We start from the raw sequence: 18,396 nt of genomic DNA, 5'->3' as shown, positions 1-18,396 counted from the left end.
TAGTGCTATTTTCTCTACATCTTGTTTTTATTGACTTGTAGATTCAACAAAGTACGCATTAAAGCTCCATCTGTTAAGGACGTGCTGGATTTTGATCATGTCGTTGAAAATCTTGATAACCCAAAGACAAAGGAGGGAGCCAAAGAATATGAGAAAAAAAGGTTAGACACCTGTGTGGGTGTGTGTGGGTGGGTGTGTTAGTTAGGGGGGGGAGGGGGGTTATATATGTATATGTGTGTGCATAAGACTGAATTTAGTGTGTTTTGTTTTTATATTTTTATGGAATTTGAATCCAGTGACCCACAGGAAAAAGAGCGGGGTACCCATGACAAAGCTCATGCATGGGACAGCTCCAAAAATGGTGAACTCTCTGACTGGACTCCTTGTGCAGGTATTGCAGTGACAACAGTGATGATTGTTATTGTTTTTGTTAATCCTGCTTTGATAAAGATTTTGCATGCAATCTGTTGTCTAAATATATTTTTTAGTGTAAATGAGTTGCATTTTTGTTTTCTATATCTCTGTTGCCTCAGACTGGAGTTCAGATGAGGATTCCCCATCACCCTTTAAGCAGGAGCAAGATGAATGTGGCAGTCAAAATGAGCCTCATCTACTCTTCAAAATCACTAGTGATGATGGCTTCAGTGTGGAAGCAGACAGCATAGAGGGTCAGAATCATCTTAACATCAGCATGTTGTAGAGCACACCCTTATAGAATTGCCTGTATTTGGTTAGACTGCATAATGCTAAGTAGTGGTGCATAATTTACGTTCACTGTTCACTAAGGTATTTGTGTTCAAAATTGTATACGTAATGTTTATTCTCGTCCTCATCTTCTGCCTTATATGTTTCAGTGGCGTGGAGAGCAGTGGTTGACGGTGTTCAGGAGGCACGGATAGCTTATAGGCTTGAGCAGTTGCCTCTAGGCAGAATGAGTGGTGCTAGAGTAATGGGTGTCCTTCATGATGCTGTGCTGTTCCTTTTGGAGCAACTGCAAGGGGCTGCCCAGTGCCAGAACCACCGCTTTCGTTTCCACCAGCATGAGAAACCAGAAAAAGAGCTGCCAGTAAACCCCAGTGGCTGTGCTCGTGCTGAAGTCTATGAAAGGTTAGCACCAGAAATGTACACACCTAAACATGATGTGGAAGAGTATGTACTTAATGTGTATATACACACACACACACACACACACACACACACACACAATATTCTATTCAAGTCTTACCACAGAATTCTGGTTCTTTGTCTTGCAGAAAATCCACATTCGACATGTTTAACTTCCTGGCCTCCCAACATCGTCAGCTCCCTGAGAGCAGGCCATGTGATGAAGATGAGGATGACATTAAGCTCAAATCTAGCAGGTCAGATGTGAAGGCTTTTTCCGGTCTGTCTAGGTGTATTGAGGTCATGGTGCTGTAGAACATGTCAGTTTTGTCTTTTTCCCAGCAACGGAATCTTGAAACTCTGTGCTTTACTAAATAATGCCTCTAACATAATACATTTTCAGACGTGCAACCAGTACAGAATTGCCGATGGCAATGAGGTTCCGACACCTTGAGAGAACATCTAAAGAAGCTGTAGGAGTTTACAGGTAAAGAAGCCAAACTGAGTATTGCTAAATTCTGTATGAAATGTATTGTGGCCTTTGCAACCACGGTCACATTTGGTAGGGTTTTTTAGAGACTACACACAATTCTCAGTGTACTTGTTTATTGTTCTTCATGTCTTAGATCTGCCATTCATGGACGTGGTCTTTTCTGCAAGAGAAACATAGAAGCTGGAGAGATGGTAATTGAATACGCTGGTAACGTCATTCGTTCAGTTCTCACTGACAAGCGGGAGAAATATTACGACAGTAAGGTAAGTTACGTGGCAAATTTTCATCAGTGTCTGATCTTTGCTGTTGAGCAATAATGTTTTTAGGTGTTCGTTACTTCAAATGAACACCTCCCGAATTTGTTTAAAGTAGTGATGTTCTGGTCTAAGCCAGTGTGTCGGAAACAGGGCTGTTTGCGGCATATTTCAATGCATCGGGGTATGCTTAGCCTGTCGCAGTGATTTGCATTTGGAGTCTACAGTATGCCACATTTCATTAAAACAGAAACTGAAATGTGGTTATTTAAAAAATTTTTTTGCCTTATTTGCAACCTTTTATGAGCACCATCCCACCAGAAGCATTTGCAAAGTACAATATTGCTATTTTTATCCACAGTATTCCACAATTGTAGTATTTAAAAACAAACTGTTAGGCTTTACCTTCAAGTTCATAGTTCAAAACCTAAAGAAACAAGCTGGTTAGTGTGCACATATTGGAGCAAAACGTGTGTGTGTGTGTGTGTGTGTGTGTGTGTGTGTGTGTGTGTATGTGTTTATAAAAATAAAATGCACTTTGAGTATGTATCCCATGTGTCCTTTTATTTATGTTAATATATTAATTTAAAAAAAATTTCTCTCCTGCTCTCTCTCAAGGGCATTGGCTGCTACATGTTCCGCATCGATGACTTCGATGTAGTGGATGCCACAATGCATGGAAATGCAGCACGTTTTATTAACCACTCCTGTGAACCCAACTGTTACTCGCGGGTCATTAACGTCGAAGGCCGGAAGCACATTGTCATATTTGCTCTGAGAAAGATCTACCGTGGGGAGGAGCTTACCTACGATTACAAATTCCCCATTGAAGATGCCAACAACAAGCTTCACTGTAACTGTGCAGCCAGGCGGTGTAGACGTTTTTTGAACTAAGATTACTACTTCTCTTAAAGCTGAGTGGTGTGGGCCCATATTGGTTGAGGGCAAGATAGAAAGCAAATTAAATAATGGAAAGGAAGCATTTTAGCTTAGGTGAACAACCTTTTATGTCTGAACCTGTTGAATTTTTTTGACAGCAGACTTCTACTTAAAACTTTGTTAGTTTCCTGTTATTCCCCACTTAATCTTTTTGGGTTGCTGAAGACAAGAAACTGAATTTCAAGCCATGTCATTCTTACTAGGACATCACAAGCAAACGGGCCCTTCCACTTCTCAGCAAGATGATTACCTTTAGCTTGTATAATGCTTTTTTTTTTCCCCCCCATAAATGGCTGTTCACAGCCATGGTGCAGTAACTTTGGCTCACAAGGGCCGCTGAGTATAAACCCAATATTGTGTGTTTTAAGGGTGTTGTTGCATTTTTGCTACTGATTCTGAGGAGTTTTCTGGAGAGTCTTGAATTAGCACCTTATAAATGACTCTGTATTGGTCAGAGATTATTATACCATGTTTGTGGGACTTCCAGTGATTTTTGGTGAACTTGGAGTACTTCAGTGAACATTTTAAATGAAGGTGCTAATAAAGGCACCAGACTTTTTGTTTGTTTATTTCTGCTGCTTTTATACCTTCCAGGCAGCTTTGTTTCGCCTGCAAGTACTGTGCAGTCAATTTGTGAGATTGATCCACCCAAAGTTTGGATTTCCTGCAGCTTTCCAAGTTTGGGTACTTGTACAGATTTTTATTTTTACCTAAACTTTTGTACAGATAAGGTTGTTCGTGTGAGTGGATGGTCTGCATTGTTTAATTTTTGTATGTGATCAGCTTTTCTTTTCCTTTCTTTCTTGTTTGTTTTAATAAATCTGTCTAGTTTTTATATCTTGTTCAGAATTCCCACCCAGCATAAGCCATCAAATCACTTAGTCCCAGAGAGCTCATTGTTTTAAAACACAGCTATTGTAATGTAGAGAAATCTAAAACATAACCTGAGGAAAAACAATGTGTATAATGTGTTTTTTCTTTCTTTCTTTTTTTTTCCCCCTTTCTTTCTTTTACCATTTCTTCAACAGCAAGTCATACCAGGTACACTTCTACCATACCAGACCTTCTACCTCAGTGGCTCATGCCCCATAATAGTAAAATATGATGAACAGTAGCGAAAAACTTGCTGCGGTTCAATACTAGCATTTAATTTATGCAGTGTAACTGCAGATGTTTATTATTATTATTATTATTATTATTGTTACATTTCTTTAAGCATCAGGTCCTCCCTCGTGCTTTTGTACAGAATGCTTAGTTTTCTGTAACATGAACAGTAAGGGTTGATTTCCTAATTTAACATGAGGAACTTATCCATGCTATTCAGCACAGTGTGTGTCCTTGTGTATATAGTTGTATAAAAATGTGACCTGTGAATTTTTTTTTTCTACTCCTTTTTTATTTATGATGTTCTAAATTTAATAAAGATCCTACAAGTTTTCAAAATAAATTATGTGATTTTTATTTATTTGGAAAAGAAACAATCACTTGGACAAAGGCAGATCATTACAAAGGAACAGAAAATCTTACCTTACAAATACACTTCATCATTTAGCAGAAATGCCAGACACCTGTGTTGAACTGGTGGACATTTTGGGTAGTAAAACGCATTTAACTTAAACATGTTTTTGGTAATCTTCTCTACTGTCTGAACAGCAATGAGAGATTTCTTAATTTACCCTTGTTTTTTGGGTTAGTAAGTCATCCAAGAATTGCTGAAAGAGCTTGGCACACGTGTTTCTTGGACATGTTTGCCTATTCCTCTTGGCATATCCTTGCAAGCTCCATCAGGTTGGAAGGGGAGCCTCAGCCTTTTTCAGCTCCTTCCACAGATGTTCAATTGGATTGAAGTCTGGGCCCTGGCTGGGCCATTCGAGGACATTTACAGACATCTCTGAAGTCACGCCTTTGTTCTCTTGGCTGTCAGCTTTGGGTCATTGTCATATTGGAAGGTAAACCTTCACCCCAGTCTCAGGTCCAGAGCACTCTGGAGCAGGCTTTATTTAAGGATCTCTACGTACTCTGCTGCATTTATATTTCCGTCTGTCAGGACCAGTCACTCCGGCCCTACTGCTGAAAAATATCCCCAGATCATAATGCTAGCATTAACCAAGAGATGAGTGGTGCCTGGTTTCCTCAATATGTGACTTTTCACATATTAAAAAGATATGCAGAGGAGTGACATGGCTGAACTTAGACTGTTTAACCTACCCAGTAACTCTGGTACAAGCTCAGTCCTTATGAGTATGTCTTTTGTATGGGCCTTTTGTTTTTCCCCCATGAAATTTGTTATAAATTGCGAGGATCCAGCAATGAGCATAGTCCTCTGGATGTTCTGCATTTTCTTGAAGCTATAGCAGTCGTACCTGCAGTTTGCGATGCTGTGCTGCTCGAAAGTTTTCAATTGTTGGTTCAGCCAGTCTTCCTTCCTGCAGCTGGAAGGGCAGTTTGTTGACAACATGCAAAGTGTTTTGTGTTGCCAAACCTCTTGCGAAGTCATACACACAGATGTTGGGCAATGTACTTCCTGGACAGAAGGAGGCCAGCAGATTTAAATCAGTTAAATTATGCTATTTACAATGCCCTGTGGGCATAATATTACTGGCCAACCTTCTGGGTTAAAAAAACAATAAACATTACTCTAATGATCAAATTGGCTAGGAATGATGTGGCATGGCCTGATAATTTTCATTGTAAGAGATGTTTGTCTGTAAGACAGGAACTATTTTAAAGCATATTGGGAATCATATTAAACATTCAATAATTTTTGAATCATCCTTTGAGAACTTACTGGTCACTCCTTCTACAGAAGCTTGAAGCCTTGGTGTAGTCATGGATGATCAGTGATCGTTCTCAAGTCATGTTGCAAACGTAACTTTGTCCTGCAGATTTCTCCTTTTTTAGCATCCGGAGAATTTTGACCCTTCTCTCTAGAGGGGCCGCCCAGGTGCTCTTTCAGTCTCTCGTCACTTCAAGACTTGATTACTGCAACTCTCTTCTGGCTGGTCTCCCTCTGCGCACCATCAGGTCCCTGCAACTCATCCAGAATGTAGCGGCACGGGTCGTCTTCAACGTTCCTAAATTCAGCCATGTCACTCCACTGCTGCATTCTCTTCACTGGCTTCCAGTAGCTGCCCGCATCAGATTCAAAACCTTGATGCTAGCCTACAAAGTCCAGAAAGGACCATCCCCTCCGTACTTGATTGCAATGGTCAAAAGCTGATCTGCAGCAAGAGCCTTTGGAGCTTCAAGTACGGCTCAGCTCGACCCACCATCACTCAAAATCCACAGAAGACAAGCGTCAAGGCTTTTTTTTTCTGTCCTGGCAGCAAGGTGGTGGAACGAACTTCTCCTGGGTGTCCGAACAGCAGAGTTACTCGCGGTCTTGAAATGCAGACTGAAGACCCACCTCTTCAGAGAATACTTGGGCGAATAGCAGAGCCTTACTGACTTGTGTTTAGTAGTGTCTAAACTTAGAGGTATCTTTGAATTTTTAGCCTACTCAAACTAGCTGAGGTTATTCTTGGGTAACACTGGCCGGAAATCGGACCCGGGTCTCCCGCGTGGCAGGCGAGAATTCTACCACTGCTTACATGCAGGTTTTTGTTTAAATGTGGTGTACTGATTTTAAAAAACCTTTCTGCTCCCCCACATGCCAGGCGAAAGAACTTTCACTGACCTACCATTGCTTTCCTGACTAGGCTTCGGAACTGCGGTGCATAAATGCTTTAATGAACATACTTTAGGAATGTTTCGCACTGAAAACACAAACATTTTTTATTGACACAGCAAAATATGAGTGTTCCTGCTGAAGTAAACATTTCTCCAAATGGTTTTAAATATTAGAAGACCTTCCAATGGTCTGACAAAGTAAGAATGTTAAAAAAAAATAGCCTATGATGTAGAACATTTTAAAAGTTGACAATACCCTGCATTGGCTGGGAATGCGAACTTTGAGCGAGTTACTCGCTGTCTTCAAATGCAGACGGAAGACCCACCTCTTCAGAGAATACTTGGGCGAATAGCAGAGTGTCACCTTACTGACTTGTGTTTAGTAGTGTCTAAACTTAGAGGTATTTTTTAATTTTTAGCCTACTCAAACTAGCTGAGGTTATTCTTGGGTAACACTTTTGGACACTTTGGATAGGAACGTCTGCTAAATGCCTTAAATGTAAATTTTACAACCATCATTAATACTGAGCAAATAATTTCTTTACACAGAAATCAAAATAATGTATACAGTGGGGAAAAAATTGAAAAAATTAGAGGCCTGTAATTGACATCATAGGTAGACCTCAACTATGAGACAAAATGAGAAAAAAATCTGAAAATCACATTGTCTGATTTTTAAAGAATTTATTTGCAAATAATGGTGTAAAATAAGTATTTGGTCACCTACAAACAAGCAAGATTTCTAGCTGTCACAGACCTGTACCTTCTTCTTTAAGGGGCTTCTCTGTCCTCCACTCATTACCTGTATTAATGGCACCTGTTTGAACTCGTTAACAGTATAAAAGACACACTCCAAACTCCACTATGGTGAAGACCAAAGAGCTGTCGAAGGACACCAGAAACAAAATTGTAGACCTGCATGAGGCTGGGAAGACTGAATCTGCAATAGGCAAGCAGCTTGGTGTGAAGAAATCTACTGTGGGAGCAATAATCAGAAAATGGGAGACCTACAAGACCACTGCTAATCTCCCTCGATCAGGGGCTCCATGCAAGATCTCAGCCCGTGGGGTCGAAATGATCACAAGAACAGTGAGCAAAAATCCCAGAATCACACCGGGGGACCTAGTGAATGACCTGCAGAAAGCTGGGACCAACGTTGCAAAGGCTACCGTCAGTAACACACTACGCCACCAGGGACTCAGGTCTTGCAGTGCCAGACGTGTTCCCCTGCTTAAGCCAGTACATCTCCGGGCGCGTCTGAAGTTTGCTAGAGAGCATTTGGATGTTCTGGAAGAGAATTGGGAGAATGTCTTATGGTCAGATGAAACCAAAGTAGAACTGTTTGGTACAAACACAACTCGTTGTGTTTGGAGGAGAGTGAATGCTGAGTTGCATCCAAAGAACACCATACCAACTGTGAAACATGGGGGTGGCAACATCATGCTTTGGGGCTGTTTCTCTGCAAAGGGACTAGGACGACTGGTCCGTGCTCAATGAAAGAATGAATGGGGCCATGTATTGTGAGGTTTTGAGTGCAAACCTCCTTCCATCAGCAAGGGCATTGAAGATGAAACGTGGCTGGGTCTTTCAGCATGACAGTGATCCCAAGCACACTGCCAGGGCAACAAAGGAGTGCCTTTGTAAGAAGCATTTCAAGGTCCTGGAGTGGCCTAGCCAGTCTCCAGATCTCAACCCCATAGAAAACTTTTGGAGGGAGTTGAAAGTCCGTGTTGCCCGCCGACAGCCCCAAAACATCCCTGCTCTAGAGGAGATCTGCATGGAGGAATGGGCCAACATACCAGCAACGGTGTATGCCAACCTTGTGAAGACTTACAGAAAACATTTGACCTCTGTCATTGCCAACAAAGGATATATAACAAAGTATTGAGATGAACTTTTGTCCAAATACTTATTTTCCACTGTTATTTGCAAATAAATTCTTTAAAAATCAGACAATGTGATTTTCTGAATTTCTTTTTCTCATTTTGTCTCTCATAGTTGAGGTCTACCTATGATGTCAATTACAAGCCTCTCTCATATTTTTAAGTGGGAGAACTTGCACAATTGGTGACTGACTAAATACTTTTTTCCCCACTGTACATAAGGTAAATGGCAGAAAGTGATCAGCAAACTAAAAAGTAAAACAGTAGGTGAATTCTACCTATACGTTTCTCAGAGGACAAGGGGAAAAAGCACAGACATGACAGATCTGACAGATTCAGATGAAAATTAAAAAAAAAAAAAAAAAGAGTAGCCCCTGTGAGAAGGGAAATTACCCCAGGACTAAAAGGCTGTTGATAGACATCCAAGCTCATAGCTGGCTACAAACATTTTCTTTAGGTCCCTTTTCCTTTTGTTATTTATTTTGAAACTGTGCAAGGTGAACATTTAAACAATCTTAAAATCAGGAAATGTGTCATTTGAAACTTATGCTAACTGAACCTGCCATTGTTTCACTGCATCCCCTGGAACCAGTGCACTTTTTACATCATTTTACATTCAACTACTCTAAATTTTTTAAATAATTGAATTACAAAGAAATTTAGAAAGAGTCCTGATTATCTTCGTTATCAACTCTCACTTTTGTACCATTTTGTATTGATTTTATTTTCACTGCACTGCTTTCGCAAGTCATCTATGGAACTTTGCTCATACATTCTTATCACAAAGTTGTTTACTTGTTTTGTAGGGGTCAGTAGGTAAGTGCACACTGACTGGCAACAGTGTCTACTATAATATCATAAATGTTATAAGTAAGCTAAAGTTGTATCCACTTAACATATTTCTAAAATATCTTTGATGCTTTTAATTAATTAATCTATTTGCTTAATGACAGTTTTTTTTTTTCTGGTTTCTACGCAGTTATTTTAAGATGGGCAAACTTGTCGCTGTTGTGAGTCTCGCTATGCTTCTCTTTTATGGTGAGTTGCAATGTATTCATTTTGATATATTACTTTGTTACAGCTGCTAGAAGGAAATGTGACAAATAGCCATTTATATTTTATTAAGTCCAATGATATTAATTAAACTAGACTTATTATTGAACTAAATTAGAAGTACTGATTATACATACATTGATACATTTTGTCCATCCTGTGGAATATAATTGTTAACAAGTTTTAGCTGCGTTTCCATTTCTTTCCATTTGTCTTTCTGCACAAGTGACAAAATGAAAATCAGACTTTAACAATACAAATGCTTTATGTAATATTTTTTTTTCCTTTTTGGATGTTGGTTTATCGCTAGAAAGTGTATGACATCCTTTTGGTTCCCTGACTTTCCTTAACCTACTGATGAGTCCTTTTTTTATGGAATTTCCTTCTCTTTCAAAGCCATGGTGAAAAATAAATTACATTTCTCTACTACATAGTTGTTAAACTCATTCTGTTTTAGCACAGATATAGCTAGTTTTATCTTCTTGCCTGTGTAAGTGTTATGTTAAAGGCATTGTTGTAACTCATAACTCATTGTTCAATTAATTGTATTAATTTATATTAATAATATAATGTAATCATTAATTTTGTGTTGTGTTTGTTAATTTAAAAAATTGCATTCATTTGTATGAAGGAGTGGAAAGTGTCAAGATATCAGAGAAAGATTATGAAAACATTGAAAAAATTGTGGAATTGGGGGTCCAAATATTTTTGAATTGCTTGGACAAAATCAGAGATGTAACTGAGAGAATGGTGAGAGAAAACCAGCTAAGTACAAACAGGTAAGAGCAAGGTAATAATTACATTATTTAAAGAGGCATTTTGATGATCATCATGGGAAATAACCTAAAATTGTTTTAACAGGATTGCAATTCAAGGTCACTGGAATTCATTTAAAGATACAGCAAACAGAATCAGTAAAGAAGAACAAGATAAAGGAGTGGATGATGATTTGGTTGTAGCTGCACGGTAAGTGCCTGGTGAACCTCGTCACATAAAGAAAGAAAAACACCTTTCAAAGTGTAAAAATCTAGTTTATTTTAAACTTAAAGCCAGTTTTGATCAGTTACGATCTATGATTAATTCAACGACAGGTTGCATGACTATTCATTGTTACTTGTTGACTGGTAATTGAAAATGTAGTCAACTAGTTTACTAGACATCATTACTATAGTAAAACAAACCACAAGTGTTCTGTCAATTAAAAGTATTTTGTTAAGAAGTAATTTGCAAACCGTGGCATATGTTGTGTTAGGTAGGATGTATGCACTTTACTGTAGTGTTTGTTGTACTTTGAGCCCCAGGCATTCTACCCAGATGTACTGTCTACTGTGAGGTTTATGTTAAAATCACAACAGCTCTCAGAGTCTCACCTCTCATGGAAAAACTCTCTAGCTGTTTTTCATGATTCAGTTTTAGCAGGATGATGGGGAAACAAGCAATTGGTTGTCAAACTAAATGACATTAGTTACAGTGGTCATCTTTGCATAACAAAAAGTAGTACTCTAATAGGTTTAATGAGACACCAATTGACCAATTAAGTTCACACTGCTATTTCAAAGTTAATCCTGAAATTAGTTTGAAGCTATTAGTTGCAAATAAACTGAATATCCTTGGTGTTTACTGATGTGTGCTACTTTATTTAAAGTGAACTTCTTTTAATTGCAGACACACCTAAATGGTCTATCGCTGGTCATTTTGCAGTTCTCTAAATATTCACCATTACTAAAAGAAAAACATAAAACCAGACTTGTTAATTAATTATTTTACACTTAATTTAAAAATCTGAATATATTTATTTATATAATTCACAGCACTGTCAGAAGACTGATTCTTTTCTACAGAGATGACATACGAAGGTTTCTCCATTCTCCCTTCCCTGGTATTCAGCTGTATATACCGTAAGACCTTTTTCTTACTGTTCAGTTACTCTGACTCTTTAGGTTAATGTCAGCTCTACTTGACAAAAACAGCGGGTCCTTCTGTGAAGACAAAGCCTAACAAATGAGATTGTAATCAAACAAGTGCAACATTTCCACTAATGGAAGTGGTTATGTGTAGGTATAAAAGTGATTAATACTTGTTTCCATAAAGATGCCAAATTGTTTTTGTTTCTTTCTTGGTAAAAAAAGTAAATTCCATAGAATCTCTTAGGTTATGGTTATTTAAGAATGCAGCTTTGGCATTTCAGCAATCTTTAGAATTGTATACCTGCTGCATATTTTCTATTTGCTTGATCAGTTTTAAATTTTGAATTTTGAAACACCCAACCAATGACTTGCATGCAATGTTGAGTGTAAGGGTATTGGGGAGTATATAAACCAATGTGTGTTGCATAATATATAAATCAAGTAAGTTGTAATGCTGAATGCAAAATCAGCTCTGATATATTGCCCTTGCCAGTAATGACTGCAGATTATTCTTTCAAAGGATGCCCATATCTAACAGGTTTATAGCTAAAGTTCTGTCATACGTGTAATTTGACAGAGCTGTGAACATGGTGCAGGGGATAATTCAAAAAGAAAATCTGAATAAGCTCTGGGGGTAAGTATTTTGTTTCTCTTGCCATTATTTTTTTAAACTGCAGTTGGCCAGTCTACTGACTATCTGACAATTAAGAGTAGGCACGATTGTATTTTGTAAAATCCCCCTTCTCTTCTTGTACTACATTTTAACTTTAGCAATCTACAATATGCAGTCAGTTTAGAAGCATAATTTATTTTTGTTTCTCACAGAGTTATGGAATCAAGGTACTTTCCTGTAGCTCCCTCAATCAGAAATGATCCCTTGGAGCTCCTCTGCTACCTTCTATCCACTAAGTAAGTAAAATCTAACTGAACAGGTCTTTAGGATATGCCAAGCAATGCCAAATTCATACTGGATGTGAGATCAGTTTACAACAAGGCTCATTCCGTTTTTGTCATAATAAGAAATCAGAAATGATAAATGAGTCTATAATAAATCCATTCTTGCTTAAAGTGGGAATATGGTCATTTAACTTTGTGCAACTTCTCATGATTGAGTACAGTTGGTATAATTGCACCGACAAACACACAGTAACATGAGCTCAGTGCAGATCTAAGGAGAATTATTTCATGAAGACAAGTCAAAAATATACATTTCAGTCCCCTGACAAATATAAACAACATCCTCCAAACAATCTCTTCACTACACATCTAGAAAGATTACAATATTAAAGATAATGTGTCCCTGTAAAGCAGGGGGTGTAAAACATAAGGCACAATGCCGGTTATGGCAAAATAATCAGTCAGACTTAACAGAAACAGTAGCTTTTGGCCCCAAAAGGAGAAACTCTGTTCTCTTATCTTTCCTGATCAGAGGCAAGAAGATGAGAAAAACAATTTGCCAAGGATATCAATTTCTCTAGTCTAATTTATTTTTAATAATTAAAAAAACAATTCTGTAGCTGTGAAGTGAGTAAAAACGTTTCATTCTTTCTTCTGCAACTGTTTTGCTGGGTTTTTTTTTATTTTTTACTGTTACCTCAGAAGTTTGACACTCCTGCTGTAAAGTATTAAATAGGAAATGATTAAGACAGTTACAAATGAGTGTGTTGGTTGACTCAGAATTCTTTAGCATAATCTCAAACCATCAACTAGACAGTTGAATCTTGAACACAGTAAGGTTTTGCAACAAGAAAATGATCCACATCAAAGATGGATGTGTCATAGACTCATATTAAGCTTTCGGTATGACCTTCCTAAAGTCCTGACCTGAGCCCTATGGAACATAAGTGGACTGTTCCTAGAAGTAAATTTTGTGCCAGGAAACCAATTGAATATCCAACCAGATTTATTTATGCATATATGAAGTTTTTGTAACCTGTATTTGTAATGGTAACTGTGTTTAACCATCCTCTAGTGTTAACTTTCTGTTACTCTTTCTTATGTTAACGGGTCGGTTTTGACCCGTGTCTTAAATCACCCTTCAGATACCCTAAAAACAATTATTTATCCTACAATTTGTTTCTTACCTCTTAGTTACCTTGTTAGGCTTCCTCATCCATGAAATGATTGGTTTAAATATTTAAAGCCTTTCTTTTGAGAGAATACCCCTCATCTTCAATATAAAAATATAGTCAAATGAACCTCAAGAGAATAATATAAATTAAAAAAAGGTTGTTATAGTACCTGACTATTACCTAAGGACATTAGAACACATTTCCTAAATGTATATATTTTTATTATTAACTATAGTAACATCTATGGTGTTACGGGTCAATTTTGACCCATATATAATTACTTCAAGAAGAAGGCAAAAAATATTAATAAAAGATATTTTATTTAAATAGAACTTTAATACAAATACAACATAAAAGGAACCGGTAATAAACAATAAATAACTAGTATTAAATAATAATAATAATAATAATAATAATAATATGTAGATTTTCAATGTCACACAAACAAACAGCCAATCAAGCAAATCAAACCCTGCATGTGTGGCAAAAAGTGATGCTTTTTGTGTGTTCTTTGCAGAGATATTTTTTGCAGGTGAAGCACAATGTGTTTGTCTTTCTGTCCTTATTGCTAGGGCAGACCTGACACCTCTTTCTTTTCGAATCAGATGGTCTCACTGGGGTTGTGGCTGTTGTGGTTGATGTTGAGGCAGGGCTGGTTGAGGAGGATGCTGGTGCTGATACTCTTCGTGTTGCTGTGGGTGTGGATGGAGTGCTTGGTGAGCTCTGCAGCTGTCTGACCAAGGCTGCAGCGGCTGGGTCTCGGGGCACTTGACAACAGATCTTCCTAGCGCCTTAAGAAACATCCACCGCTTGTTTTTTTTTTTTTGTTTGAGTTCCACCCTTGGTGAATTTGGTTCCACAACACAAATGCATTGTATGCAGACACATTGAGGATGTTGTAAAATACAACCATTGGCCATCTCCTGGTCATTCGCTGGCAAGTGTAGGTGGCAGTCAGCTTGTCCAGGTTGTCCACTCCTCCTTTGTTTATGTTGTAGTCCAGGATAATTATGGGCTTTTTGTCACTTCCTGATGACACAGCTGCATCTTTGTGAAGAGTGGACGTCAGAATCACATTCCGTCATTTTTTGGACAGTAGTGGAGCCCTGTCCTCCACCTGCATTGGTGCACCTACATTTCAGGGGGCAGCTCAGGTTTATTCTTTTTTACAGTGCCAACCATGGTGAGTTTCCTTTTGAGAAGTTCTTGTCCTGGTAAAAATATTATCACAAGTAATGTTGTGACCCTGCAGTCCAGAAGTCATATCGAGGACTACACGTTTTCCTTGTTTTTTTTAGGTATGCCACTTGCAGACTTGCCTGTGTAAATCTGTAAATTCCATGCATAGCTAGTTTTTGCGTCACAGGCTGCCCAGACTTTTATTTCGTATTTGCCTGGCTTACTGGGCATGTCTGTCCAGAAGCTCCTAACTCAACCTCAAGTGTTTGGAGGTAGAGCTGGCTGTGGGTTGTTAATTTACAGTGTGTTAATGATTTCAGTTTTGGAATTTATTACTGTTTTCTAACCTTAAATTATACCTGGGTCAAAATTGACCTTAACAACAGAAAGGTCATAATTTTATCAAGAGCACTTTGTAATTTAGTGAAATACATTTATATTTATTTATTTTGTTTAAATAAAGGTTCTAGACAAAGTAACAAAAAACTGATGCAATAAACACATTTATGTAGTATTTTTATGCATTTAAACTTACAAATGGGTCGCTCACGACCCTAACACTAGAGGAAGGTTAACCTGTCAAAAATTAAACTTGTGACCCTCGTTAATGTTTCTTTTATTTGTTAAAGATGCAATTTGTACACAGATTCTGCATCAGAAAAAAGAACAGTTCAAAGAAATAATTTAGCATTTACATCTGACATTAACGATTTGGTGTCATTGGTGGTCGGATTCACTTTTAAAAGAAAAACACTCATGTAATGCATTGTGATTGGATTATGATCGGATTACTCAAACCACATTGGGCTTATGTTGGTATATTATGTGTTTTCTTTGATTTCTTTCTCTAAAATTAGAATCAGCTGCACTACATTAGATGCAGATGATTAGAACATGATTGGAGGGGATTTTGAAGGATTTTGTCATTTGAACCTCAAACATTTATTTTGGTTTGCTCTTGATTGTTGAAGTAGGTCATGTCGCCATGGCGAGACCCAAAGAGCTTTTTGGGACCTTCAGAAAGTAGGTTGTAGATGTATATTTTAATATGTTGCCCTCAGATCAGCCTTTCCTGGTATTCTCTTTGCCCTGGAAGTCACACAATGAGTCTGAGAATGAGAAAAGGGTTTAAAAAGATCTTTAAACAATTAGAAATCAGCAATTTTACTGCCTCAGACTAAAAAAATCTGAATATTTAAAACAACTGCCAACTTGGCCAGGTCAGGTCATGCTAGCAAGTTTAGACGGCATCAGCATTTTTATGTACACGCGCCATCAGCTGATTTACCTGCAATGATCAACTATTGTGGCCGGGGTAAAGCCATCAGTTCAACTAAGTCAACTAAAAGACCAAATTATTCATCACACATGTTGAGCTAACTAGTAACGATTCCGGGCACAAGTGAACCACCAAAGTTTAAGCACAACAGTGTGGAATACAGTTTTACTGCTGCTGTTACTGTTTACAGTAATAATTCCCTAAATCTACAGTCATGCCCGAAAGTATTCATACCCCTGTCAAAGTTTGACTTAAATTTACTTTTATTTAACCAGAAATTATATTTTTGCCTGGAAATGACACAGGCATCTCCCAGGAGATAACACGATGATGTACAAGAGGCATCATTGTGGGAAAAAATATTTCTCAGCTTTTATACACATTTGAACAAAAAGTGGCATGTCCAAAATTATTCATACCCTTCTCAATAATTAATAGAAAAGCCTTTATTGGCTATTACAGCAATCAAACGCTTCCTGTAATTGCTGACCAGCTTTTTGCATGTCTCCACTGGTATTTTTGCCCATTCATCTTTAGCGATGAGCTCCAACTCTTTGAGGTTCGAGGGTCTCCTTGCCATCACCCTGATCTTTAGCTCCCTCCACAGATTCTCAATTGGATTCGAGTCCGGACTCTGGCTGGGCCACTGCAAAACATTAATGTTTTTGTCTGCTAACCATTTCTTCACCACTTTGGCTGTGTGTTTTGGGTCGTTGTCGAGCTGAAATGTCCACCGGTTCCCAAGGCCAAGTTTCTCTGCAGACTGCCTGATGTTGTTGTTGAGAATCTTGATGTATTGCTCTTTTTTCATGGTGCCATTTACTGCGATCAAGTTCCCTGGTCCATTGGCTGAAAAACACCCCCAAAACATTAGGTTCCCACCACCATGTTTGACATTTGGGATGGTGTTCTTAGGGTTGAAGGCTTCTCCTTTTTTACGCCAAATGGTGCACACATCATTGTGGCCAAACAATTCAATTTTTGTTTCATCTGACCATAAAACAGAACACCAGAAGTCTTCTTCTTTGTCCAGATGAGCATTTGCAAAGGTCAAGCGGGCTTTTGTGTGCCTTTTCTGGAGAAGTGGTGTCCTCCTTGGCCTGCGTCCGTGGAACCCAGCAGTGTGCAGTGTCCGTTGAACTGTCTGCCTTGAGATGTCGCCACCAGCAGAGTCCAGATTCACCAGGATGGCCTTGGTGGTGATCCTTGGATTTTTCTTCACCTCTCTCACTATTCTCCTGGCCAGCACAGGTGTCACTTTTGGCTTCCGACCACATCTTCTGAGATTTTCCACAGTGCGGAACTTCTTGTATTTTTTAATAATACTTTGCACTGTAGCCACTGGAACTTGAAAACATTTTGATATGGCTTTATAGCCCTTTCCTGACTTGTGAGCGGCCACAATGCACAGCCGCAGGTCCTTAGTGAGCTCCTTTGTCTTAGCCATGACTGTCCACAAACCAACTGCAGAGAGCTGCTGTTTTTCTCCTGTTGAGTTGATTAAAACAGCTGTTCCCAATGAATCAGGGTAATTAGGATGCTTTAAAACAGCTTGGACTATTTGGTATAGAACTTTGGATTTTCCCATATACTGTGACAGTTTTCAAAGGGTATGAATAATTTTGGACATGCCACTTTTTGTTCAAATGTGTATAAAAGCTGAGAAATACTTTTTCCCACAATGATGCCTCTTGTACATCATCGTGTTATCTCCTGGGAGATGCCTGTGTCGTTTCAAGGCAAAAATATAACTTCTGGTTAAATAAAAGTAAATTTAAGTCAAACTTTGCCAGGGGTATGAATACTTTCGGGCATGACTGTACATCTGCAGTGCATACTGTACAGACTGAACTGCCATGTGTCACATGAATGGAGTGTGTGGATTAAGCCATTCGACAAAATGTTTTTAATGTGTAACAAACAGACTGTGTCAAGATATCCATCGGATTGATCGGATTACTCAAACCACATTGGGCCACATATGGCCACTAAACAAAGCAGTAATACAAAATACTTTTAAACTGAAAGCTAAAATTACATTTGTCTTACATTTGTCTCCCTTTTTCTTTTTTTGTGACCTGAAAATATTATGGGAAAACTGATTAAATTGATTTAGTTTAGTTAATTTTATTGCTGCTCCTTTGCACAGCCTTGATTTCAAATTGAGGAAAAAATATTGGAGTTTGGAGATCCTTCTATGTATTTAACAAGATGCTCCACATGTATTCTCAGTCTGTTGTTGAGTACCATCTGTTATGCTGTGTGATGGGGAGTAGGCATCACAAGCAAAAGACTGAGCAAAGAAGGCTGAGTCTACTATTGGATCCAAGTTGTTTACAGTGATGGAGGTAGTAGAGGACAAAATGCTAACAAAACTACTAGCAATTCTGGACAGTGCCTTTCACCCCCTTCACAACATGGTAACAAAGCTAACAAGTCATACAACCCTGATGTGTAACGGAGCAATGCAGAGAGGTTAAATATGTTAAAAAAGACTGTGGGTTAGAGTATCCTAGCTTTTTCATATGACTTTATTTAAGATGTGTATTTACTGGTAGTTGGCC

At 38.3% G+C, this 18,396-nt stretch overlaps 1 protein-coding gene across 5 annotated transcripts in view; it reads left to right on the top strand.

Moving 5' to 3' along the window:
* The window catches only part of kmt2ba (lysine (K)-specific methyltransferase 2Ba), a 35,211-nt gene extending 30,974 nt beyond the window's left edge, over window positions 1–4,237 (top strand). For all 5 annotated transcript variants that reach the window (XM_072675577.1, XM_072675581.1, XM_072675578.1 and 2 more), the window contains exons 30-37: window positions 42–161; window positions 297–391; window positions 534–668; window positions 855–1,107; window positions 1,254–1,361; window positions 1,508–1,591; window positions 1,731–1,860; window positions 2,470–4,237. In XM_072675577.1, the coding sequence (XP_072531678.1) occupies window positions 42–161; window positions 297–391; window positions 534–668; window positions 855–1,107; window positions 1,254–1,361; window positions 1,508–1,591; window positions 1,731–1,860; window positions 2,470–2,745 (1,201 nt within the window). In that variant the 3' untranslated portion in view covers window positions 2,746–4,237. The remainder of the gene's footprint in view (window positions 1–41; window positions 162–296; window positions 392–533; window positions 669–854; window positions 1,108–1,253; window positions 1,362–1,507; window positions 1,592–1,730; window positions 1,861–2,469) is intronic.
* The last annotated feature ends 14,159 nt before the right edge of the window (window positions 4,238–18,396 follow it).

The sequence above is a fragment of the Salminus brasiliensis genome, chromosome 3 (genome assembly GCF_030463535.1).
Source record: "Salminus brasiliensis chromosome 3, fSalBra1.hap2, whole genome shotgun sequence".
Lineage (NCBI taxonomy): Eukaryota > Metazoa > Chordata > Actinopteri > Characiformes > Bryconidae > Salminus > Salminus brasiliensis.
This window is presented reverse-complemented; position numbering and strand designations above follow the sequence as displayed.